This window comes from Macaca mulatta, chromosome 3 (assembly GCF_049350105.2).
Source record: "Macaca mulatta isolate MMU2019108-1 chromosome 3, T2T-MMU8v2.0, whole genome shotgun sequence".
Lineage (NCBI taxonomy): Eukaryota > Metazoa > Chordata > Mammalia > Primates > Cercopithecidae > Macaca > Macaca mulatta.
The window spans coordinates 84,840,586-84,867,467 of NC_133408.1; the positions used below are offsets into that span (position 1 = coordinate 84,840,586).

The window sequence follows — 26,882 nt, forward strand, 5'->3', positions numbered from 1 at the left end:
ATTATTAAACTTGGAGGTTTCCATATCTGAATGGGTGGAATATTGGGCCTCACAAGATATGCCCATGTCCTAAACCCTGGTACCTGTGACTGTGATGTTATTTGGAAAAAGAGTCTTTGAAGATATAATTAAGTAAAAGATCTCAAGATAAGATGATCTTGGATTATCCAGGTGGGTCCTAATCCATCGACAAGCGTTCTTATGAGAGATAGAGAGGGGAGGACGCAGGAACCGATGAGAAGGCCACGCAAGACAGAGGCAGAGACTGGAGTGATGCAGCCACAAGTCAAGGAGCCCTTGAAACCCCAGAAGCTGAAAGAGACAAAAAAGGGTCTCCCCTGGAGCCTTCGGAGGGAGTGTGGCCTTGCTGACACCTTGCCTTTGGCCTTCTGGCTTCCAGAACTGAGAATGGCCAGTTTGTGGTAATTTGCTACAGCAGCCTTAGGAAAGTGAGGGAGCGCCCACTCAGAGCAGAGCCCTCCTCCTGGCTTGTCCAGAACAGTTTTCACTCAGCATAGGATCTCATAATTTTTAAGTTGTTCCACTAAAGTAATATATTTAATTTCATTCAAGAAGAGAATTTATCTAGTTTTAGAATGAGATACAGTGTCTAGTTCCAAGCCCAGTATTATAGAGAAAATTTGATCATAAAAAGCTGCTTGCCTGGATAACTAAACTGCTCCGAAACCTGCTACATTTATCTTTTTTTTTTTTTTTTTTTGGAGACAGGGTCTCACTCTATTGCCTAGGCTGAATGCAATGATGCGATCTCGGCTCACTGCAGCTTTGACTTCCTGGGCTCAAGTGATCCCCTCGCCTTAGTCTCCCGAGTAGCTGGGACCACAGGTGCACACCACCACGCCTGGCTAATTTATTTTTTGTAGAGACAGGTCTTGCTGTATTGCCTAGGCTGGTCTCGAACTTGTGGACACAAGCCATCTTCTTGCCTTGGCCTCCCAAAGCGTTGGGATTACAGGTGTGAGCCACTGCACCTGGCCCTGCTATATCTTTATCTAACTGGATAATCCAGGAAGGTGAGGTTTAGAAGTCTTAATTATTTGAGCTGCACAGACCAGAAAATACAGGAATGGCAATGCCATTGTGTTCCAGGCAGAACCCAGAGTACCTTATTGACCCTTTAAATGTTATTATCTCTTTCTTACCTGTGATGCATTAGTCAATGCACAATATTTCCATATATCTGCATCGAGTTAAAAAAAAAATCAAGTTGGGCTAAACCAAACAATGTTTAGAATTTCCATTCATTCATTCACTCATTCGATCTTTCCACAAATCATAAGTTATCTATCATCTGCAAGGCACTGTGCTAACTGCTGGCATACTTAGTGAACCTAATAGACAAGGCCCTCATGCTCCCATGGAGTGTACAATATAGTGACATTATGCTTCAGGAAGATGTTAGAATTATTTAAATATGACCTAAGTCTAAACTGATGTAGCATTCTGTAATTTTCACACGATTGGCAAACTAATAATGGCTCTGACAACATCAAGTTGCCATGCCACAAAAGATCTAGGTACTGATACAATCAGGATACCAGAAATACCTGAAGCTATTTAAGTAATTGGTTCTGAATTAATTGCATAGATAGAGGGAAAATACGGAATGCATAAGCCAAACAATATACTAAATCAGCATAATATTGAGGTTTATAACTATGTTCTATGATGCTTTATTGTTTTGAAGATTTACCTACTAATGATATTTTTCTTTAGATAATAGAATTAATTGATATTCTTTAAAATTAGACTATAAAGAGGAAGTTCATAGAAGTCTGGATAGTAGGGACAGCCAGTGTAGCCTCTGTTTGCTATTCATCATCTGAAAGTAGGGAGCCTCCCCTTTCCACCACTAAAGGTCCCAAGGCCGATCTGTTCTCAGCCTAGGCTGAAGGATCCATCTCCTGGATTATATCACACACTTTCCTAGAGGTCTACAGTGATTCCCATTTATCATTCACAATGATATTCCTGATCATTAGTTGCATATATCTCCACCAACCATCCCGCTTCTCAGATCCTGAGATCACTGGGCTATCTTGGTTCTGTTCTCAATTTGATTAGGATTGTACTTCTGTCCCTGGTCCACCTCTGCCAATGTCATTTTCAGTACTTTTTTCAGCTGTGTTACTCTTAATTGAGAATAACCCATGCTAGGTGGTTTACATTGGCCCCACCCCTCCTGTCATTCCAGTTACTGTTGCTGTCAAACTCTTTACACTGCACCCCGCTGAATGCATCCCTCCTCTCATGAAACTGGGCTCGAACAGAAAGACGTCTTTATACTTACATATAATTTGCTTTTTAAACCTCTCCCAACGGACAAAAAGACTTTTGAATGCAATATATTGATTCTGTTAATTCTATCTGGCATTTAAACATCCAGGAAATGAACTGATTTCATGGAAAGTACATTTGCAGTAATTTAAATAATAGTTCCCATTTTGTTCATTTTCATACTCAGAGTCAAGCCTAAAAATTTCTCAGCCATGATGCTGACCACATATTCCGACTGATTCTTGGGCTTGATATTATTACTAGAGTGCTTTACTTTCCTTTGTCCTTGAAGCAAATTTCTAACGTAGGCGGCATTGATGTTAATTTGTGTAATCAAGCCATAATACATTCATAAAAAAGAGTTTTGAATCAACAAATAAAGCCTAATTTTTAAGCTCTATTTTATAATAGGATGCTGAAATAAGATAATGTAAAGAGTCTGCTCAAGTTAATCAATTCTGATTCTTGTGAAAACCTCCTCAGTTTAAATCCTGATATACCAGGGAAATTTGGAGACTTGTAAATAGCATTTCATGCCCCTGTACAGGACACATGAGCTCCTTCCACCTCCCACTAATGCTTGCTTACATAATTTTCCAGTAACTTCTTTTCCAACTATTACAAGCACACAGGAGAGCTAGAGGTGAAACAATAGCCCCAAACCCGGATCTCCACAATCTCCAGTAGGAACTTGTGAAAAAAAAATTCTTTCAATTTTAGCTCTGCATGGGCATGTCAAAGCCTCTCCACTCCTCTCTTCCCATCTACAAATAAGGGATAATAATGTTAATATTTGCTTACTTACCTCACAGGAGAATGAAAAGAAAGAGTAATTTAATGTTAATAGGTTCTTTGAAGATGAAAAGTATTTCATAATTGCTAAGTTCTATTACATTTTTTAAAACCCGTCTCAAAGATACTCCTCTTTCCTTATCCTCCTAACTTTGTTTAATTAAAAATAATTATCCTTTCTCAACCTCATTATTTAAGTGCATAAGACCTTCATGACGTTCCCACACAATGTATGCTTCCATGCTTTACTCAGTGTTACTGCCTTCAGGTTCGGGCCTTTCATATTTTCTAACTCCTTATGTATTAGAAAGTCTAGTGAAAATCTATCGTGTCTGCCTGGGGTAGATTTCATTTCAGAGTGTGAAAATTGCATGAACAGCCAGCTTTTCTTCCTCCCACTCTTTGAAAGGCTCTTGACGCTGCTGGCATCTAAGGCAGAATTTCTCAAAGGTGGGGGTGACCCTTCCATTGGTATCTGAGTCCCTGGGGTGTTTGTTAAGATCTAGGTGCCTGGAGATCAGACTCTATGGGGTGGGTTATGGAAATCTGCATTTAAAATAAATTCTGCAGTTGCTGACTAAAATTTGAGAACCACCCATTCCAAGTCCCTCATCATATTTTTAAGATGAAAAACATAATCTGAAGGTCAAAAGTGAAGTTTTTTGCCTTAGGCATCACTCATTGCATTTTCCTCATGGATACTGGAAGAAGGGATGGAGGACAAAGGCTTTTCTAGAAGCTGAGAGTATGAAGGGCTCTACTTGGCCTCCTCTCACACCACCACCTACAGGCACATGCATCCTTGCCTCCTCACACCCCACTAATTAGGGGGGGGTCTTCTTTTTATCTAATCCCCCTCATATCACCAGACTCTCCCTCTCTCTGGTTCTTGCTTTTGTCGCCTCTCTCATTAGTAAGTACATCTGCAATCTACACTTGCCATTTATTTCCCTCAATCTCAAGGAAAAAGGGACTGACTCTTTTTCTTTTTTCTTTTTTTTGAGATGGCGTTTCCCTCTTGTTGCTCAGGCTGGAGTGCAATGGCGAGATCTCTGCTCACTGCAACCTCCACCTCCCGGGTTCAAGCAATTCTCCTGCCGGGGCTGACTCTTTTTCAAAGTTAATCTCTCCACTTGGGCTATCTATCCCCTTTCCCTGCCTCCTCTGCGCTCTTGTTCCATCCACTTTTTGCTCTCTCTTATAATTCAAGACTTTCTCTCTCTTCTGACATTGTCTCCTCAAAGGCCTTGCATCCTTCTAGTGGTCCTACACAGCCAAGCTCCTAGAAAGAGCAGTTTTCAGGGCTGTTTGATGCTGGTATTTAAAAATACGAGCAGGGCCAGGCATGGTGACTCATGACTGTAATCCCAGCACTTTGGGAGGCCAAGGTAGATGAATCACCTGAAGTCAGGAGTTCGAGACCAGCCTGGCCAACATGGTGAAACCCCTTCTGTACTAAAAATACAAAAATTAGCCAGGCCTGGTGGCACACACCTGTAATCCCAGCTACTCGAGAAGCTGAGGTGGGAGAATTGCTTGAACCCGGGAGGCGGAGGTTGCAGTGAGCCAAGATCTCGCCATTGCACTCTAGCCTGGGAGACAAGAGCGAAACTCCGTCTCAAAACAAACAAACAAACGAACGAGCAGAACTACCTTTGGAAAGTGAACACACCGTACAAAGAGTAAGGGGAAGCACCAGCAATAACATCTGCACCATGGAGCTCTTTTTGGAATAAATATGGGGGAAGCGGAGTTTTGATTCTTTGCAGCTCCCTGTCCTCCTGGCACAATCAAATTTCCCTGGTCCTGGCTTTTATACCAAGGCCAGCATTGCTGTCATTCCCTGTGCTCTGTGCACATTCTTGTGGGCTGAGTTCGGGGTTTGGTCATAGGCTAGTCTCCTGTCTCCACAGCTAATAGTGGGTTTGGTGTAGGCCCTGGCATCCCCACCAGTAGTTTGCTTTGTAATTTTTCCCTCTTGGTCTGTGGGAGGACTGAGGCATGGGGTCTGGAACTCCTGTGCAGCTACAGGCCTGCTTGGAGGGTGAGGTGGCTGTTGTGGGGCAGGTGAGAGCACACCAGGGCCATAGCTAACCTCCAGCCTTCATAAAGAGCCCACGGCAACTCTGTGGGAATCCTTCCAGCAGCCCGCTTATGGCTGGAGACAGAGGTGTGGCTTCTGTCTAAGCTTTTCCCTCTGACTCAGTCCAGGAGGCCACTGTCTTGGGAAGCAAATGATAACAGCATCTGGGAGATTCTCTTCTAGATGGACTAGCAGGGAATCAGGACATGAACTCAGTGGACTGACTGCACCGAGACTCACCTGGTCATTACTTGAAGGTCATTACTTAAAGTAAGTTCTTCAGTTGCCAACATTTGAAAACTAAAGTGTGTGGTTCAGTTATGCTGGTCCAATAACCAGAGAGGTCTAATATATGAGTGTCTTAGTTCATTCCTGTGGCTATAACAAAATACCATGGCTTGAGTAATTTATAAATAATAGAAATTCATTTCTCACAGCTCTGAAGGCTGAGAAATCCAAGATCAAGGTGCCAAAAGATTCGGGGTCTGGTAAGGCCTTGTTCTCTGCTTCTAAGATGGACATCTAGATGTATCCTCAAATGGCAGAACGGGAAGAGCAAAAGGGACTAGGCCACCCTCTTCAACCTCTTTTATAGGGGGACTGATCCCATTCACAAAGGTGGAGCCCTCATGACTTAATCACTTTCCCAAAGGCCTCATTTCTTTTTTTTGTTGTTTGTTTTTGAGATGGAGTTTTGCTCTTGTTGCCCAGGCTGGAGTGCAATGCAATTAGGCTCACTGCAACCTCTGCCTCCCAGGTTCAAGTGATTCTCCTGCCTCAGCCTTCCTGAGTAGCTGGGATTACAGGCATGTGCCACCATGCCTGGCTAATTTTTGTATTTTTAGTAGAGATGGGTTTCACCGTGTTGGTCAGGCTGGTCTCAAACTCCTGACCTCAGGCGATCCACCTGTCTCGGCCTCCCAAAGTGCTGGGATTACAGGCATGAGTTTCCTTGCCCAGCCAAGGCCTCATTTCTTAATACCATCACCTTGGGGGTTAAGTTCCAACTAATGAATTTTGGAAAAATACATATATTCCAACTGCAGCAATGACATATTCCAAGGTTGAAAATGTTTTCCTAAAACTCTAGGCCTACAGAAATACTTTTTATCCTGCAAAAAAATTTTGCTTAACCTTTTCTTTTTCCAGTCTTCCATCACGAAAACAGTGGTTCTCAACAGAGTGGTTTTGCCTTCTAGGAGAATTATGGCAATGTCTGGAAACATTTTCGGTTGTGACAGCTGGGGGTGGTTGTACCTAGTGGTGGTGCTACTGTACCTAGTGGGCAAACTCACTCTCTCAAGGCCTTTTATAAGGGCCTTACTCCTATTCATGAGGACTCTGCTCTCATCATTTAATCACTTCTTAAAGGCCCCACCTCTTAATATCATCACATGGGTGATTAAGTTTCAACATATGAATTCTGGGGGATGCGTCATTCAAACCACAGCAGGCACTCTTACATCCTTTTGGTGAACTAGGAGGCTGAGACTCAGATAAGTCAAGAAAGTTGCCCAGGGTCTACTGAGAGTTGGAGCAGGCATGAAACCTGGGTTTGCCTTTTGCTGTGTGGCACCTGCCTCAGGACCTGAAGGGTGCCGCCTCCATGCCAGAAACCACGCTGGCTGCAGAGGGCAAACCCGAACAATAAGATGCTGCCCTGATCCAGTTTCAAAGCTAACACAAAGTGGCCAGGGACGGATGGAAGGAGAGACGCAGACAGTAGATTAGAGCAGTGCTTTCTCAAGCTATTTTGCACAGAAGCATAGAGATGGGGAGGAGGAAGAGCCTGAGGGGCTCAGTGGACCAGTCACCCCTCCTCCTTGCCAGAGCCTGGCTCCAATTCCATCTGTTCTAGATTGGAGAACAAGGTTCCCGCTAAAAGGGTTTGGAATCTTTGTTTTTTAAAAGAATTCAAGAGAAGATGAACATATTTGTCTTGAGAAGGTTCAGGAAATCATGAAGAAATTATGCAGTATTTTAAGTGGATTTTCAGGGTGGGAAATTTGTGCCCACGTAAATGAGAGAAGAGGAACAGAAGAAACAATCGAGCACATATGGGCAGCGGAGCAAAGCCTAAGGAAGCGTGGGGAGGGCAGAGGAGGAGCTGCCGGGAAGAGGCAGATGGTGTCTCAAGGCAGGTGGTCTTGTGCTTTGGCTGTCCTGAGAATGCGAGGAGTCCAGACTCCATTTTGTAGACAGTGGGGAATTAGTAAAGAGGTCTGTGCTGAGTAAAGAGGGGAGAAATGGCAAAGAGAGATAAAGAAGGGAAGAGACCAGGGGTAGGGTGAGCATAGTCGTACCACGTACATGAGGCATTTACAATATGCCAGGAGCTCACGTGTGGAACAGTTTGGAGAATCCAGCATCAAGTCCTTAGGTGCTAAGAATTGTGCATTGATGAATGCATATCTAAGATATTTGTTTTCCACTAATAATTAAGCTAAGACATTTATACCAAATGGCATCTTGGCTGTAAGAGATTTATTTATTTTTTACACACAGATGTAATTTTTATATAGATTTTGGCTTCTTCTGGTGTGGCTGGCTGGCTCCTGTCACCTTGGCTCATCTCCTGTGACACATATTGATAATCTAAAATGTGCCCTTCCATTTTAAAAATCTGAATCACATAATCACATACTAATATATTTATATTTATGTATCTCTAGCTACATACACACAGGCTTGGGGTTACTATTTTTCAATTTTTGAATTGCATTCTTCATGCTTTTCTGCTTTTCTTCTGTCAATATCTTGAGGAAATCTCTCTCCATCACCTGGAAGGTTCTAATTCAGTCTTTTTTATGCTCCATATGACTGTGCAGTGTGGATCTGCTGTAATACATGTAACCATTCCCCTGCCGATGGACATTTGCATTGCTTCTAGGTTTGTGTCTTTAAGAACACTGCTGAAATAAACACACCAGTGTGTTTTGTGCAGCGGTCCAGCATAGCTTTTAAAAGTCTGCACTCAGCCAGCCGCGGTGGCTCACGCCTGTCATCCCAGCACTTTGGGAGGCCGAGGCGGGCCGATCATGAGGTCAGGAGTTTGAGACCAACCTGGCCAAAATAGTGAAACTCCGTCTCTACTAAAAATACAAAAACTAGCCGGGTGTGGTAGCGGGCACCTGTAGTCCCAGCTACTCAGGAGGCCGAGGCAGAAGAATCGCTTGAACCCGGGAGGTGGAGGTTGCAGTGAGCCAAGATTGCGCCATTGCACTCCAGCCTGGTGACAGAGCAAGATTCTGTCCCCCCCCCCCAAAAAAAAGAAATTCTGCACTCTAGAGTTAGACTGCATGTGATTGCTCCTCACCTCTGCCACTTACTAGCTCTTATACTGGGCAAGTTTAAGCCTCTATGGGTATCAGTTTCCCATTTGTAACATAGAGGATTATAACAGGTTATGTAATTCATGTAGAGCCTTTGCAAAAATACCTGGCCCATAATAAGGGCTCAATAAATATTACCTGTTATTATAAAAGTACTGGATATTAGTGCTTTTGTTTCTATGAGATAACTTTATGGGCTAAAGGGTATATGGGTTTTTAAAATTTTAGTTTATATTGTGGGTTGGATTCCCCCGCAAAAGGCTGTAAAATTGCTTCATGCATGTTTCTACCAACAATGTATGAAAGCATCCTTTTACTCATGTCCCCTCCAAAGATAAATAACTCTTTAATTTTTGGCAATTTGATCGTTATAAAATGATATCTCATTGTTACCTTAGTTTTCATTTCCTTCACCATTGGAAAAGTTCAAATTTTTTAATGGATTTATCAATCATTTGAATTTGTTCTTCTCTGAACAGCTTTTTCTTATTCTTTGCTAATTTTCCCAGGGTTGTATCTCCTCTTTTTTTCAAGTTGTAAGAGCTCTTTGAAATATGTATTACAGATTTTCAACCTCTGATTTTCTTGAGTTGCAAAGATTAATTTTCAAGATCAAAGCTTGTCTTTTGACCTTGTTTATGGTATTTTTGTCATAAAAGTATTTTAATTTTTATATATTCAAATACATCTTTCTGTTTTTTTTGAGACAGAGTCTCACTCTGTTGCCCAGGCTGGGGTGCAGTGGTGCGATCCCGGCCCACTGCAACCTTCGCCACCTGGGTTCAAGCAATTCTCCTGCCTCAGCCTCCCGAGTAGCTGGGATTACAGGTATGTGTCACTAGGCCTGGTTAATTTTTGTATTTTTTAGTAGAGATGGGGTTTCACCATGTTGGCCAGGATGATCTCAAACTCCTGACCTCAAGTGATCCACCCGCCTCGGCCTCCTAAAGTACTGGGATTACAGGCATGAGTCACTGTGCCCGGCCTTTCTTTTCTTTTATAGATTCTAGTTGTTGATTAAAAAGATTGATTGTCTCTAAAAAGGTCTCTACCATTCAAGGTTTCTTGAGTTCATTTTATGTTCTCAATAATTTTTATGTTCTAGCATATGCATAAATTCACGTAGATTTTCCTGAAGAAATTTCATTCCTTTTTTTCACGTGTTTTCAAAGTTGAGAGGAATTTAACATAATTTTCTTTTGGTTGCATACCCAGTTACAGTACGGGCATCATTAACTAAATAGTTCATTCTTTTCCTACTGAAAGTTTCTCACATGTTCTAAAGAAAGCTGGGTTCAGACATAGGACAGGCAGAGTCCCAACCAATCCCACTCATTCTATGGTGACTTCTCATCTAATTTTTGCTCCACATCTTGTTTGAGAATTGATAGGGAGGCTACTGAGATTCAGCCAGAGATGGGGTCAGCAAAGCTCTTGTAGGTGTTCATGAAAGAACCCAGGAACTGTTGTTAGGGGTAGGGCTGGGGCTGGGGCTTACCTGATCTTAAACTCAGATCAAAAGTCCACACTGAGCTCTTCTGTCAGGAGGGCCCTGGGAGGTTGAAGGGCCATGAGACACCCAGTGGGATCTCATAATGTTGTGGTTTCTACCTACTAATTCAAGACTCTGCAGATGTAGCAAAGGATATTTAAAGTGTGTTATCCAGGACTTCTTAAGTTCCATAAAACTCTACAATTACACTTAATACCCACTTACCCACTTGGCCAAACTCTTAAACATGCACAAAAGAGCTTCCCTCCTCCCCCACTTCCCCTTGCTAAAGACCTGAAAACAGAAGATTTTTACCACCCAGGGAGTATCTGCTTGGGAAGGGAGAGAGGTCGGGGCTGGGGCAGAAGGAGGCAGGGGAGTCTGTTTATTCTGCACTTAGCAAAGGGCCTTGGGATCCTCTTGGAAATTTCAGTTTGAGAGGTGGTAGAATGTCTGTGACACTTGTAAGGTTAGATTCGTCACCACCCCAGACATAAAGGAGGACACAGACATTTTGGTGGCTGCAGAGAAACTGATTAACAGCCTCAAATCTGAAATCTGGCTCTGAAAATCCTTCTCACACTTGACAATTATGTAAAGAGTGACTCATAACGTAGTCATTTCTTAAAATGATACATGTTAGCACAGGCATAGGCCACATAACCACGTTTCAGTTAATGACAGACCACACATACAGCAGTGGTCTCAAAAGATCATAATGGAGCTGCCCTACACAGGTGTGCCATTTCTTATCTTCTATACAATAATTTTACTGTACCTTTTCTATGTTTAGCTATGTTGAGATATACAAATACTTGCTATTGTGTTACAGTTGCTTAAGGTATTCAGTATAGCAACATGTTGTGCAGGTTTGTTGCCCAGGAGCAATAGGCTATACCATAGAGCATAGGTGTGCGGTAGGCTCTGCCATCTAGGTTTGTGTAATTCCACTCTATGATGTTCACACAATGATAAAATTGCTTAGTGATGCATGTCTCAGAAGTCTCCCTGTCGTTAACTGACACATGACTGTACTTAAGACAAACAAAATGTGTCTGAGGCTCTGGTATTCTTCCTAGAAATAGAGAAGGAACTCACCTATTTCAATCGTTCAGACTTAGGGCATCTTAGATTTGCTCCGGGAAAAGTGACATTCAGAATAATTGGGACAGAAAAAATTTCCAGTGGTGATTTCAGAGAGAATAGTTGATAGGAGCTTAAATGACACTCAACAATGAGTGAAAAGCCCCAAATTTATTTTTTTTACTGTTTTTATTTATTTTATTTTAGTTCAAATATTCTGAACTAAAAAATTGAAATGGGATAAAAATTCTCATTAACCAAGAAGTTTCACCTGAGAAGCATTCCATCCATCCATCCTTCCATTCAACCATCCATCTATCTGTCCAGCCTCCCTTCTTCCCTCCCTCCTTTCTTTTTTTCCTTCCTTCCTTCCACATATATTTACTGAGTGCCAAGTTTGTGACTAGGAAAGCTACAGGCAAGACTCTGGTCTCACTGGGCTTACATTTTCGGGAAGAAATGACAACAAATTATAAACATATTAATACTTTATACAGTGATAAATGCAGTCAATATATTAAAGTAAGATGTTAAGTTGGAAAATTATAAATGGATGCACTATTTTAAATTGAGTGCTCAGGAAAGACCCTTAGAGAAGGGAATGTTTGAACTTAAATGTGAATCTTTCCTATATAAACATAATAGTTTGAAACTATATGCAAACTATATGGAAACTATATGCATTCATGTTTCCAAAGTTCCTTGTACCTCCTTATTACAATATGATGTGATAAATATTATAATAGAGGTACACACAGCGGTGGTCACATTGTATTTTAATTTGACCAATTATATATCTGACTTTGCCTTTGAATGGGGGCTAGATCCTGATGCTAGAGCCATGATACCTGGGTTCCTATTCCTGCCTGATCCTCAACTATGGCCTTGTTTATGTCTGTGCCTCATTTTCCCTCATCTGTAAAAGTAGGATAACTCAGTATCTGGGTTATAATATTGTTATAACAACATTACATCTGGGTTATAATATTGTTAGACAGTGGCTGCTATATTTAGCAGGTTCTCAATGGATCCTTCATTATTTAGCTTAATTATTAAATTCTGTATCCCTAAAGATATAAAATCAGGATACAATAAATATGAAAAGGATAAAAAAGTAGCATATGAGTGCCTCATCAATATGCAAATGACATCATCATAATCAAAGAATGAAGATATGAAATTTAGAATAGGCCAGGCATGTTGGCTCATGCCTGTAATCCCAGCACTTTGGGAGGCCGAGGAAGGTGGATCACCTGAGGTCAGGAGTTCGAGACCAGCCTGGCTAACATGGTGAAACCCTGTCTCTACTAAAAATACAAAAATTAGCTGGGCGTGGTGGCATGTGCCTGTAATCCCAGCTACTTGGGAGGCTGAGGGAGGAGACTCGTTGAACCCAGGAGGTGGAGGTTGCAGTGAGCCGAGATTTTGCCATTGCACTCAGCCTGGGGGACAAGAGCGAAACTCCATCTCAAAAAAAAAAAAAGAAATTTGGAATAGTATTCATCGACTTCTGTCATCAAAGACACATACAACAGACACACACTGTTCTGTAAATTGTAAGATTTCTGGTGGATGTGTTGAATGTCCTGAAATGTATAGGCTCTTGTGGTAATTTTCCATTCCCTGCTCTCCTGTCCTCCACTAATTTCTCATCTTTTTGTGCCCTGCTCTGTGACCTAGGGACTGGCCACTGTGGGTTGCAGTATCTGGACAGCCTCTGTCCTCTGGTTTATGGTTGGGTTTGGCCACTGGGACTGGAGAGTGGGAGAAGAGTGTTGATTGAGAGGGTTATTTCCCAGCTTTGACCTACTGTGGCCAGGTCTAGCCGGGGCTGTGTCCATGAGTGACCACAGTGTTCATGGGTGGTCCCTTATAGGCTCCAGCTTTGAAAGAGCTCTTCTGATTCTATCTCCTCTCTCTCCTTGGCCTGAATATTATCACTGCTGACGTTGACAGGGTCCTTTCAGTATGGAAGTCAGTCGTACAAATCAGTAATGAAACAGCAATTGCAGAAAGTCTCTTTAGGCCAAAGGCAATATGACAAAACAAAACAAAACAACAAAAAACCTGACCAAAAACAAAAAACAAAAAAACAAAACCCACAGACAGTTTTTTTTTTTCCAGCTTATTCAACGTGTGTAACACAGAATTTTCACTAGATTTATTCATATTGGTATGTCTCAACACTGGACTAGAAAGAAAGGAACTGGGTGGAATCATGATGCCCTGCTAGGGCTTTTGATTAAGCTGGCTCTATTCCAAGGGATACAAAGCCCACACACAGGAAGCAGGAAGCCCAGAATGTCAAGTACCTACTCTCAAAGGGGAGTTTTCAGAGGACGGACACAGTGTCAGGGGTTTCTCCATTGATGTCTTCGGGCAGTGCCTCACCCGGAAGTGGTCGCTGTAGGAGCACGTGCAGTGTGAGAAGGAGGAGGCCTTCCTTCAGTAACAAGCAGCATTCACGCATCGTGGAGAGCAGATTCCCAGAGTGTAAAGCTCTTAAGGGACATGTGCATTTATTGCTGACTTTTTAAAACCACAGACAATACAGAAAAGTGTGAACTTTGAGCAATTAATCGCACATGGCAGGAAGGAGCACTCTATTAATCTTAACCCTGGTAGAAGGAAGAGACTGGTGTGACTTGTGGAATAATATTCATTTATGCACCCAGTGGTCGGGGAGCTGTTCTGAACACCTCAAAGTGCCAGGCATTGTGCTAGAGTAAAATAAGACAAAAGTGTCTCTGCTCTGATAGAGCTTATTTTTTAGAGGGAACTCAGAAAATGTGTAAGAGGATGGGACCCAGAAGAAGGTCAGCAAAGGATAAAGAAGCAGAATAACAACAACAAAAAAAGATAAAATTGATCACTGCAAAGATGCTGCCTCTAGCCACAGCTGAGTACCATGTCAATCCTGAGTGATGTTTAATCCTTTGAAGCCTTATAATGGATTTTTGCTAGGCATTAAAAAGTATAATCATGTAAGAACAGCTGTGTTAAAACATTCATATAAACTCTACTCAGTGCATTTGGTTTCTCAGTTATTCCTCCATAGCAAGCCAATCGGTATTAAACGTGTGTATGTTAAGTGGTAACAATTCTTCCAGTTAAGGGAAAACTCCAGTCCTTTCACTATTTCACTAGCCTATAAGCAACTGACTTTTAAATTCATCCAATTTTTATTAATGATTATGATAACATATAAAATTATGCTCGGTAGTACAAAATAGATCTATTTAGCTCATCAGCGTTTTATACATTTATAAATTTTATAAAAGATGAATACCAATTACACAGCATTTTCTGATATGCCTTACTAGAGAATAAAATTTCTATTTTTGGAAAAAACCAACAACAACTTTTGAAGCTGACCTGTGTTTGCCATGTTTATTTCGGGTCTGTGGTTATGCTTATCTCTGATTCCAGAGTGAAGGGAAGTGGGCAGGGCGTGGGTGTCCATGAAGGCACCTCTGTCCTCCCTGCAGGTCAAATCCTGCCCTGGCTTGTCTTGTGTCTAGGGACAATGTCCTGCTTTACAAAGTCAAGGCTTTGCCCATAAAAAGCCTTGTAATCTTTTGGTTTCTCCATTTGCTCATGAGTGATGCACAGGCCCTGATGATTGTCATCCTCTTCACAGCCTCCATGAATCTCCTGATGAACTCCCTCAGAAGGTGGAAGGAGCGCCTGACACTGACCCGAGATCAGCAGCAGCCACGCCCACCCTATGGGTGGTTAAGAGGCAGCCAGTGGCATCAGTCGTGGGCCATCAGATTTGAGGACTTAGGATTCTGGTTTCCCGAGTGTCCTGGACCTGCCGGCTGCAGGAATGACAGCGACAGTTCTTCAGGCAGGTGCCACAGCACCCATACACTGCCAGCATTTTGTGCAAAATACCCAAAGCCGCATCACCAGATCTGGGCTCTCCTAGCCTCCCTTTGCTAAAATGCTGGCCAAAGAGCTTAATGAGCCACTCAGGGGCACAAGATAGGTGAAACCTGCATGTTTTGTTTGTTAAACTATTTGCCTCATGGCGCAAGATGGCTTACTGTATGAAAATAAACAAAAGGAATAACTGCGGCATCATGGTTTTGTTAACATGTCCAAAGCTGATCAGGGCTTCCTGTTAAAATCTAAATAAGACTCTTCTTAGGTGGCTTACATTCAGTCAGCTGTGGCTCTGTGCAAAGAAAAGCAGTTTCCCTTGCTCAGGAATTTGCAGCCACTGATAAGAGAGGAAAAGTGTGACTCCACCTGGAAGGTCATGATACAATCTGCTCTCTGACCCCGTGGAGGTGCAGGGGCTTGTTCTGCATGCCAGGCTGAGGACTCTCCGGACTGAGGCATTCAGAGTTGAAGCTTTAAATCAGAAGGGAGTTCCCTGCCAATTTCATCACAAGTCAGCAGCATCCAAAGAGTTGCGCTGAAGAAAATCTCATCACCGTGGGTTCAGTTTAGATTGCTAGTCGGCTCAGAAAACTACCTGCAATTGTGTTTCCAGGATGCATCACAAATACTCTCCACATGAATGAGACCATCAGCGGATGAAACTCAGCATGTTTAGTGTGGGGCCAAGTCCTCTAGCAAAGGACACAGCGATTAACCTGCATTTCGAGGGCAGGCACTGCCAAGCCCTCATCAGGGATCCATCCAGAGAACTTTGGTAATTCGTGCAAAATCCCTGTATCACACAATTTCCTTCCTTAATGTGATAAAGTGTAACGGAAACATCTGCAGAGCCTCTTCAGCCCTGCAATGCATGGATGAGCAGAAGGCCACAAAGCCAGGTTGATTGCAGGGACGGGGCAGCAGGTGAGGCATGGTCACTGTGGAAAGCGACGGAGGCCACTCTTAACAGGCAGTCCAGCCAAGTGGGGGCCACATTATCTTCTCTGCTTCCCATCAGGCATTCACCTGTGGCCTTATTTTGTGGCTGCACTGAAACATGCTTGACACCAAGGTTTTCTTCAAATGTCGGCTTTCATTCATCCCACCGTGGTGCTTGTCCTTGTTGTCCTATGCCACCGTCCCCTCTTTTTGTAAGATTCACAGACTCCATTCCCCACTCCCTGACCCCCTACCTCGGACAGAATGAAATATTTTTCCCTTGTGATTGAATACGATTCTCAGGCTTATCTATGTATCTCAGGCAAACACATGCCCACATGTGTAGATGTGAATAAGTGAGCATTGAAGCTATTGTACTGTGATCGTTGGTTGGCTCATGTGTTCCTCACACTAGCCTCTTTGAGGCATGAGACCTTGCTCATTTTATGTTTGTATCCTCCCAGCACACACTATGTGCTTGATTTATAATCGTTAAATTAGTGAAGGTATTCCTGACACTACCTAGCATAGTCTTATATGGTAAGATATTTGATGAAAATATTTCTCTGTTGATTGCTGATTCCAATTCATGACCTCTAAGACACCATCTTAAATTTCATGCTCACAAACTAAGAGCTAGCTGAGGGATTGTATTAGGTATAATCTGTGTATGTGTATATTCCTGTGTTACAGGTCATAGCACTCTCTACCATCAGAATGGAGCCTGCCTGAATGCGAGCTCAGTGAGAGGCAGATTCCATTCTCGGGCCCTTCCACGGTAACTTGCCTGCTCTGCTCCATCATCCACTTATTCACAAGTTCTGGGGCGACAAAGGGCACGTTTTGTTTCATCTTGTACCAAACCCTCGATGTGCTCTCACTCACTCTACCTCAGCTCAAGAACTTCAGGGGCTGGGAGTGCATTTGGAGAGAAGGCATGTGCAATAGCTGGAAGCCTTAGCACAGGTGGGTTACACTGATGCTTTATAGCCAAACTATAGGAACTTGGTTTCTAAGGCCAGCAGGCTTAGGTGTTACCCCAGTGGCTCCCCTCAACAGCAGCATAAATAAACCATGTCAGAAGAACCCACATTAGCCATCTCCAGGACTCCTTTCCCTCTCAACAGCAGGAGCTCCTGCAGTCAGAGCAGCGGTAATTTTCAAATCAGGCATGTGGTGATGCAGCAGGAAAGTGCCTGCATCCCAGGTGTCCCAGCAGCGTTCTGGAGACCTCTAATACCCACATCTGCACCACAAAACTGCACAGCATTGATTGATACCAATCTTCCTACACATATCAGTAAATGGTAATAGAATGCCTCAACAGCAGACAACTCAGGAACCAAAGATATACTGGATTTTCAAGTCAGAAGAATGCTTAGAGATCATCTGACCCAATAGCCGTATCTTACAATAAGATGTGGAAGCCAGTGTCCACAGTGCTAAAGACATCGGTCCAAGGTCAAAGAATTTCAAACCCATAAATACCTCCAAGAAGCCTCCACTGGGACCTTATGATTTTAGTAACATTATCAACATTCATGACCTATGTCTACTGATCTTAGTGTCTTCTCAGTAGGCAATTATTCTTTCTCACATCAATTTGCAGTTGATATATTATCAGCATCCTTGTTAAATTCATCTTGTGTTCTGGGTGAAGACTAACAGAGTCTTCCTTCTTGGGCTGTGTCATTCACGCTCATCCCTCATAACATCTGGCCACTGCTCTAAACACAGTGGCCTTTGAGAAATGCTTCTGAATTCTGACTAAGAAAGAGGAGAACTTTCAAACACAAGAAAGTGAACATTATAGAGCTTACCACTCAAGATGGTTTTCTACAAATGCGGACATGGGGCTGATCTGCACCGTGTAAGTATCATTTGCCGAGTACTCAAAGAGTCCATAGTAAGGATTGAAGAGCTCCTGAGACAGAAGGAAGAAGAATTCCCGCGAGGGGCCACTGTAGTCCAGGCTGCAAAGAAAGCAGAGGTCCAGGAAGCTCATTCTGTGCCCAGAGGTGAGGGGACCTGTTCGCACCCAAATTCTAGTGTGCCCTTTCAGAGTTGGGTGCTGGGGAAAGCAGAGAGCAGCCTCTGCTCTTTGGAGTGAATCTCAGTGGAAGTATCAATCCTCATCAAGAAAATGAGGATGCAGTAATTGGTTTGGAGATGTTTCTTAACCAGATGTCCATGAATAAACTCTCATGGTAGCTTTCCTTAGTGTTTTCTTTTGATCATCTAACACCTCAGAGCTAAAACACACAGCCAGCCCATTGAACACAAGGCCTTTGTCACGGGACACATAAAAGAATTTTCTGCAACAGTGGGTGTGTGCATGCATGTGTGTGTGCATGTGGGCTTGTCCTTCATGGTTGAGGTGGTTTCCCACGAAATCACTGAAATGATATGAAAAGTTTGGCATGAAGTTGTATACATACGCTTTAAGAGAAAGAGGTTTTTAAATTAGATACTCAGAAGCGTACAACACCTAAAGAGGAAAGATCCAGTGCCCTGGGACTGTATTTTTGGCTTATCCTTTGACCATGTGATCTCAGCCTCTTGTGCATGTCAATAATCTTAGGTTTTTGAAGAACATGGCATTTTTTGAAGCTTGGCAATACCTGAAAAGAAGGACCTCCTGGGAGGGAATTGCCTTGGGGTAAAGGCTGACAGCTACCCTGCTCCTTCCTGAGAAAAATCACCCCTGATCCTGAGGCTCTGGCCCACCCACGCTTAGGTGTCTGCAGAAAACTCCTGGTGTCTCACCCCTCCTCTCCAACAAAGGTGACATAGAGCTTGTTTCGCTGGAGCTCTTTCCGCGAATAAGCCATCACTTGATTGAAGGTTCCCTCCAACAAATGATCCCGGCGAATAATGAGCCTGAGAAGGAGAAGGGGTGGTGAGTGGTGGCCCTCAAGTCAGGATGCTGGACAGGGTTCTAAGTGAGTTGTGAGTGCCCAGGTTTAGGTTCTCACTCCACAGCCTCTCCAACGAGAGGAAAGAGCAGGATGCAGTTTTCGTCAGTTCATCGAGGGATTATCTGAACATGCTTTTCAAAACATCAGGAGCGCAAGGAAAATGTGTACACTTCTTGTGCAGGCCATCATATGGAACTGCTTTTAAGATAGTTCATTTTGATCAACTCATAGGATATCGCTTAAGATTCCTGAGTTTGGGTTCAGCTTTTTAAGTTGAAAATAATAAACCCAGAAGGGAAACTATAAACAACATTTTACTTAGACTTCAATTACAAAGTTACCAAGAATCTTTAAATTTGACTAATGAGTGAAAGTTTTTCCCAAGAATAAGTGAAGGGAAATATGAGATTTTTTATTTAGTTCAAGATTCCTTGTTTTCTGAAAAGGTCTACCCTGTGATTTTCTACATGCCTTTGTCTAAAATATTCTGTTCTTTCTCATTCTCTTTCCCTCTCTTACCTTCTCTTCCTGCCTCCCTTCCAATTTCCTAATGTCCTTTCTTCTTTCCTTCCAGCTTCCCAACTTCCTTCTTCCCCCGCTTCAGACCATAACCACTACCACACCAGAGTAGCCGATCTCAAAAACAATATTACAAGGGTGTAGGGGAGAAGGGGATAGAAAAATCTACTGTCTGAATTCAGTGCTAAGCACTGGAACACTCACTTAATTTTCCCTGGACCCTGACCAAATCCTTTGGCTTCCAGTTTTCTGTAGAAATTGCGGAGCTTGGCCTCAAAGTCTCTCCGGTAGGGGGAAGGGGCTCTTGCGCTGGCTCTCTGTAAACCTGCAGAGAGAAGCACACAGAGGTCATCACTTTCTTTTTTCTTCTTTCTCTTCTTCTTCTTTTTTTTTTTTTTTTTTGAGAAAGAGTCTCGCTCCGTTGCCCAGGCTGGAGTGCAGTGGTGTGATCTCGGCTCACCGCAACCTCCACCTCCTGGGTTCAAGTGATTCGCCTACTTCAGCCTCCCGAGTAGCTGGGATTATAGGTGTGTGCTACCACACCTTGCTGATATTTTTTGTGTTTTTAGTAGAGACAGGGTTTCACCGTGTTGATCAGGCTGGTCTCAAACTCCTGACCTCAGGTGATTCACCCGCCTTGGCCTCCCAAAGTACTGGCATTACAGGCGTGCACTACCACGCCCAGCTAATTGTTGTTAATTTTTGTATTTTTAGTAGAGATGAGCTTTCACTATGTTGGCCAGGCTGGTCTGGAACTCCTGACCTCAAGTGATTTGCCCGCCTAGGCCTCCCAAAGTGTTGGGATTACAGGCATGAGGTCATCACTTTCTGTGGAGGAACAAATACACAAAGTGACAGTAGAGTGAGAGCCCAACAGAGGCACATTCTGGCGTCTCCATATTCTTCTTCTCCAAGAAGTCCCTTGATTTCCACCAGTGGCTTTTATAATAAATAGAAATAATACACTAAAGTATAAAAATAATATACTAAATTCATTTATGAGTTCTAATGAGAATAAATATTTATGTCTTCCTCTCTAATTCTTTCAAGTTACATTTCTCTTAAAAGGACCTGGATGAGCATTTTTCTTGGCTTTAATTGTACTTGCATAATCTAAAATAATTAACATAAACTGAACTAAACTTTCCTTGTAAGGTGCTACAAGAAGTAATTGAAACTATAATGAGGTAAGTAGGACTTTAGTATATGTGTCCATCATGCTCCTGTATTGATATTGATGCTCAAATAAACATACCTGTACACAAAGGCTCAGAGCATTTAGGAGTTTATATTAGATGACTTTGCATCATAAAAGTGAAGTTTACAATAATAATAATTCGCTAACTCTATATAGGTGAGAACTTTTGTCTCATTTAGAGTGCTTTGTAAATACTTTACTATATATACCTTTTAATTAAAAAAAGAATGGAAAATTAATATTCTTACCCGAGTTTTAAAGGTGGTCAGAATCAAGGCTTGCCCATTCAATAACCATTTATTAGTTACTTACTATATTCCAGGTACTAAGCTTACAATTTAGAGAAGACTGATGCTGGTGAACTCTCAGAAATGAGTATACAATACAAGTTACAATGATTGTTATCCAGGAAGGAAAGAAACCCAGTTCGTTGAGATCACAGAATCTGCTGTGATCTCATCTGCTGCTTGCCCAAGAGTGCCTGATTGCAGAATGGGGGGGAAGCAGACAGGAAGGTTCATCTGGGGATGAAGCTCTGCCAGAGGGTGCAAACAAAACGGAGAGGGCCAGGGGAGTTCAGGCTAAGTCTGGGAAGGCATCTCTGGGACAATCTGAAGAATAAATAGGCACAAATTAGATTGCATGGGTCAAGAAAAGCTTTGCTTTAACTGAGAGAGAAGATGAGCTGGGAGAAGAAGAGCACTCCAGGTGGAAGATCAGCATGTGCAAAGGTCCTGTGGCAGAATGGAAAGTGGTACTCCAGTTTGGAGCACAGGGTCCAAGGACCAAAGTGGTACAAAAACAAGGCCTGAGAGGTGGGCAGGAACTGCATGAAACAGGACAAGGTACATTGTTGAGCAATTTTGTTTTATGCTAAGGGTAGTAGGAAGCCCTTGCATAACGGCTGGCATGATGTCACTTGAATCATAAAAACATCCGTCTTCCTGCAGAAGAGAACAAAACCCCAGAGGACCAAGGTGGATTTAAAGAGCTCAAATGGGACTAGGCTGGTGTCAGTGGAGATGAAGTGAGGTGGGCAGAGAGGAGATGTATTTAAGAGGCAATGAATTGGATATAGGTAGTGAGGGAGGGTTGGGTTTCAGATTTTGTAACTGAACGCCCTGCGGTGACATTCACTGAGACGGGGAGTAGTGGAAAAAGAATACATTTGTGGGGGAAGAGTATGAACTTTTTCTTTGATGATAGTCCCTTTGTCTGGAGAGAGACACAGTTTGAGTGGAGAAAAAAGCCTGGGTTTGAGCCTTAAGGATGATAGGAAGAGGAGGATGAGGCCGCGGGAATGGCCAGGGAAGTAGACGAGATGTCAGGAGTGGTGTCCCAGAAGCAAACTGAAGAGGGGATGCTGGGGGACAGCAGCTGGTCATGTTACAGGCTGCTGACGATTAGGTGGCTGAGAATGGCCCGCCGGATTGGGTGGCCAGAGTTCATGGCGACCTTAGTGAGGATACCTCCTTTCGTGACCTCCAGGTGTGACAGAGAAGATGTGTGCAGGTTTGCTAGTCTTGTGGGTCTGATGGCAGGCCTTTGAGAAAATTTCTGCTGGATGGCTTCAGCTTCTCAGTGAAGTAAAACAGGATGTCATTTGCTAGGAGAGAGGAGGGGTGCTGAGGGTTGGAGGCTTTAGGGGAAATGTTTGAAATAATAGTAGAGGAGATAGAAAAAAATGTGCTAGAATTTTCCTTTGGGTGTTCAAGATTCATGTGAGATGAGAGATGACTAATTTAGAATTAATAATCTGCCTTGTGAGGTGAATTTGCCCAAGAGTGCCTGATTGCAGAAGTCGGGGAAGCAGATAGGAAGGTTCATCTAGGGATGAAGCTCTGCCAGAGGGTGCAAACAAAGCGGACAGGGCCAGGGGAGTTCAGGGCATTGGCAAGGGTGCTACTGAAATGATGAACTGCAGAATCTATGCTGCATCCGGGAAAGACGTTAGAAAGGAAAGGAGAAAAGTCCATGAACCAGAGGCCTTGATGAGGCCAAAGGATGGTACTAGGGAGGGTAGTGGATCAAGCACATCGGAAGGGAAGAGGAGGTTTGAATTAGTGATTGTGGAGAAGATCACAAGGTCAGGAATGTGATTTTGGGAGTAAGTGGTTGAGGCAGGGGAGGAGAAAGTCATTGCAGACAAAGTCTAGAGACTGGGAAGCCGGGGAACGGAATGAGGGTCCCTGTCGATGTTGAAGTCATCCAGGAGGATGGAAGGACCTGCTTGGGAAGGAGAAGAAGACCACAAGGCAGGGGCCACAGGCCTTGAGAATGAGAAAAAGGTTGGTAGATGACAGTAACTGGGAGAAAGGGAGGGGAGGGATATGGCTGAATGGTAAAAGCAAGGAAGCATGGGGAGCCCCGCCCACCTGGGCCCCACAACACCTGGGCCTGAGGGAACCAATGGCCATCACTTGCAAATAAGTGGTCTTGCTGGAATACCAGGTTTTGGGATGTACACAGAACTAGAATGCAGGTCTGTCAGTGCAAGTATAATTTTCTATCCAGCACATTTCAGTATATTTTATTAATTATGATTTTCACTACCGCTGGTACTGCCACCTGTTCCTATGATGACTGCTGTGCATTTCTCAAATAATTTATGCTTTACAGAGTACTATGGCATAAACTTCATGATTCACCATCTCTGTAGCACCTGGGTAGATTTCATACAGGTCTAAGAGAATAGGGATTGTAAAGTTTAAAATCAACATATTTGGATTACATATTCTAGGATCCTGTGGTCAATGCTAGAGAATAAAGAAATACTTTGACAAAATGAATTGGATGATTACTTAAATTCATGGCATCAGTCATATCTCTATCAGGCAAGTTTATTCCTTTTAGAATATCCAAATAATTTTCATATAGGAAATAACTCTTCATTTACTCTTATTTTTCTATTTGCGGTATGATATCTCTCCCATATAATGATGTTAACATCATAGTCTAGTATCAAAGCATAAGCACATTATTGGGCTGGGACAATCTCTACAACATGGCAGACCATCATGCAGTCCTATAGCTTCTTCAAACTTTTCCCCCAAAACTCCCTACTTTTGTCTTCGCTCCCCAAAAGTAGGTCATCCTGTGAGCGCTGAAAGTGTGTGGCTGTACTGATGTCGGCTCTAGCAAAGCTCCTGGTCCCCTTAGGCAAGGGGATCTTAATTATGTTGTGTGTCAGAGGTAGTAAGCATTGCACATTTCCTTAACAATGCTGTTGGGACACTTGTTTGGAGGAAATGACAACAGGGAGATACAATCTTGAAAACGTATTTTAACAGCAAAACTACCTCTAAGAGAGAGTTCTGAATGCTACAACTTGGAGGAATCAGACTAAAAGATACTCTAGTCTGGAGATCTACGGCAGTACTGAATGATACTAACTCTGAGTGTGACATCCCTTCTCAGAGAAAAAGCTTATTGCCAAGTTCTGTTTCTCTTGGGAATTTCACCACTGGCTTCAGAAACCATGCTCCAACCCTGGCCCTAGAGTTTGTGAGATAGGATGTTCCTAGATGTTTCAAACTAATCTCTTTTATTTTAAATGAAACCTACAACGATGTGATAATGCAAGTCAAATACGAATGGAAACATTCTCCAATATCTGGATCCAGTCTGGAGGTATGGATTTGACCTAAGCTCTTTATCTTGATGAGTCCAGAAAATATCTTTTTTTTTCATTTGTTTGTTTTTTGAGACAGGGTCTTGCTCTGTTGACTAGTGCTTGGAGTACAGTGGCACAATCTCGGTTCACTGCAACCTCTGTCTCCCGGGTTCAAGAGATCACATCTTAGCCTCCTGAATAGCTGATACTAAAGGCGTGCACCACCACACCTGGCTAATTTAAATTTTTTTTTTTTTGGTAGAGATGCGATCTTACTATATTGCCCAGGCTGGTCTTGAAGAACTCTTAGGCTCAAGTGATCCACCCACCTCAGCTTCCGAAAGTGCTGGGATTGAAGGTGTGAGCCACTGTGTCTGGCAAAAATATCTTTTATTCACTAAACAGTTCAACATATATATTCCCTCACTTGGAATGGGAAATACCTGCAAAGAATTTTTGTACCACAAGTTCATTCTCATACATAAAGAAAATGGGGAATAATTTTGAAATGTGTAAGAAAATTCTTTGGAATCTTTGTGGAGATATAACAATGGTTCCTAGTAGCTCTATCACCAAAAGTGGTGTGCAGTCGATTCAGAGTCACAAGACAGAATGTTTCAGAAAGGGCTCTTCCCTTCGACATGCTTGGAGAGTGACTTTGGAATGCAATAGTAATTTAGAGCAGGGACAGTAACCTTTTTCTGCAAAGGACCAGAGAGTAAATATTTTAGGCTTTGCAGACCATGTGGTTTCTGTTGCTATTACTCATGTCTGGTGTGAAAGCTAGCATAGAACAGGCATGGCTGGGGTCCAATTACACTTTATTTATGGACATCGCAATTTAAATTTCATACAGTTTTCATGTGTCATAAAATACTGTCTTAATTTTTTTTCTTTTTTTCTTTCTTTCTTTCTTTTTTTTTTTTTTTAGATAGGGTCTCCCTTTGTTGTCCAGGTAGGAGTGCAGTGGTGAAATCACAGCTCACTGCACCCTCAACCTCCTGGGCTCAAGGAACCCTCCTGCTTCAGCCTCCCTAGTAGCTGGGACTACAGGCACATGCTACCTCACTTGGCTTATTTTTAATTTTTTTGTAGAGAAGGGGATCTTGCTATGTTGCCCAGGCTGGTCTTTAACTCCTGGGCTCAAATGATCCTTCTGGCTTGGCCTCCCACAGCACTGGGATTACAAGCATGAGACACCTGCCCAGCAAAATTTTTTTTTTCCCAACCATTTCAAACTGTAAACCCCATTCTGCTTGGGGGGCATTACAAAAAACAGGCAGCCATTTGTCAAAACCTGATAGAGTGCATTTTCAATTAGGGAATTGGGAAGGCCAAGAGAAAGAACACACACATACAGTTGCCTTTCATTCACCTTCACTGGAGGAAACACATGGCCACTTAACAGGAGCTATTAGGCCAGATTCCTGTTACCTGGGGAGTTCTGAGGTGAAGAACAGGGTGAACAGCGAGGAGAGAAGCTATACCCAGGGTGGAAGGCAGCCTGCAGGGGGACGTAGGACATAATCTCTTCTTCAAAGAGACTGCAAATGAAAAAAAAAAAAGAAAGAAAGAAAGAAAAAGAAGAGTCAGTTTTACGTCCCTGGGAAAGTGTTCATGAATTGGGGTAGCAGCAGTTACAGTTCTCACAAAGCAACAAAAGCAATTAGATTTAAATGTATTATAGAAAAATAGGTACATCCCGCTTGCAAATTCTCAGTGTTGTTTTAAATCCTGATTAATCCTAAAACAATGTCTCCATCAAGTACTTTAGGCAGCTCTTGCTACCTCAGTTGGCAAATCTAAGGACTGTGATGGACACGGGTACAAGGGTGGGGCCCCATTTGCGTTGCAGTTACTAGAATCCTCTAGAACAAGCAGTGAGTGTTTCAGTCTAGGCCATTTTCAGGGTGGTCGTGACGGAGGAGAGCTGCCCAGGGAAGCTTTTCCAGAAGGATTTCAGGCCTAGCCCCTTACCTCAGCAAAATGACCAGATCCGCATCACAGGACAACTTCTCAAGCCCGTGATTACCCTCAGTCCGAATGTAATGGATTTTCTCCCTGAATCATGTGAGAAAGAAGAGGAAAATTAGACGCCAACACATAAGCTCAGGAATACATCTTCTTCGGATCTCTTATTTCCTCTTCTAATACCGCTGAATAGCAATGTCCTAACGTCCCATGTATTTTGCAGAATTCTAAGCTCGTATCACAGGCTCTCAGGATGCTCTATAATGGATGGCTTTTCTACAGACTTGCACAGGTACGGAAGCTGAGGAACACAGCAAAGTTAGGTCCTCAGGTAGCTAAGACAGTCAGGAGTGGAGCTGGGTAAGAGACGGCTCCTGAAAGACTGTTCTGGGGCCGGGCACAGTGGTTCACGCTTGTAATTCCAGCGCTTTGGGAGGCCAAGGCGGGCAGATCACGAGGTAAGGAGTTCGAGACCAGCCTGAGAAATAATGGTGAAACCCTGTCTCCACTAACAATACAAAAATTAGCCAGGCATGGTGGTGCCTGCCTGTAATCCCAGCTACTCAGGATGCTGAGGCAGGAGAATCGCTTGAACCCGGGAGGCGGAGGTTGCAGTGAACTGAGATCATGCCACTGCACTCCAGCCTGGGCAACAGAGTGAGACTTCATCTCAAAAAAAAAAAAAAAAAAAAAAAGACTGTTCTGGGCTCATGTCATGTTGGAAGCCATGGGAAGAAAGAGTGAGCTGGCGGGTGG

At 43.0% G+C, this 26,882-nt stretch overlaps 1 protein-coding gene across 5 annotated transcripts in view; it reads right to left on the reverse strand.

Annotated features, from left to right (window-relative positions):
* HECW1 (HECT, C2 and WW domain containing E3 ubiquitin protein ligase 1) overlaps positions 1 to 26,882 on the reverse strand; it is a 458,832-nt gene that overhangs the window by 34,861 nt on the left and 397,089 nt on the right. For all 5 annotated transcript variants that reach the window (NM_001265810.1, XM_015133529.3, XM_077994791.1 and 2 more), the window contains 5 exon segments: positions 17,728 to 17,880; positions 18,674 to 18,787; positions 19,549 to 19,669; positions 25,590 to 25,699; positions 26,133 to 26,216. In NM_001265810.1, coding sequence (NP_001252739.1) covers positions 17,728 to 17,880; positions 18,674 to 18,787; positions 19,549 to 19,669; positions 25,590 to 25,699; positions 26,133 to 26,216 — 582 coding nt within the window.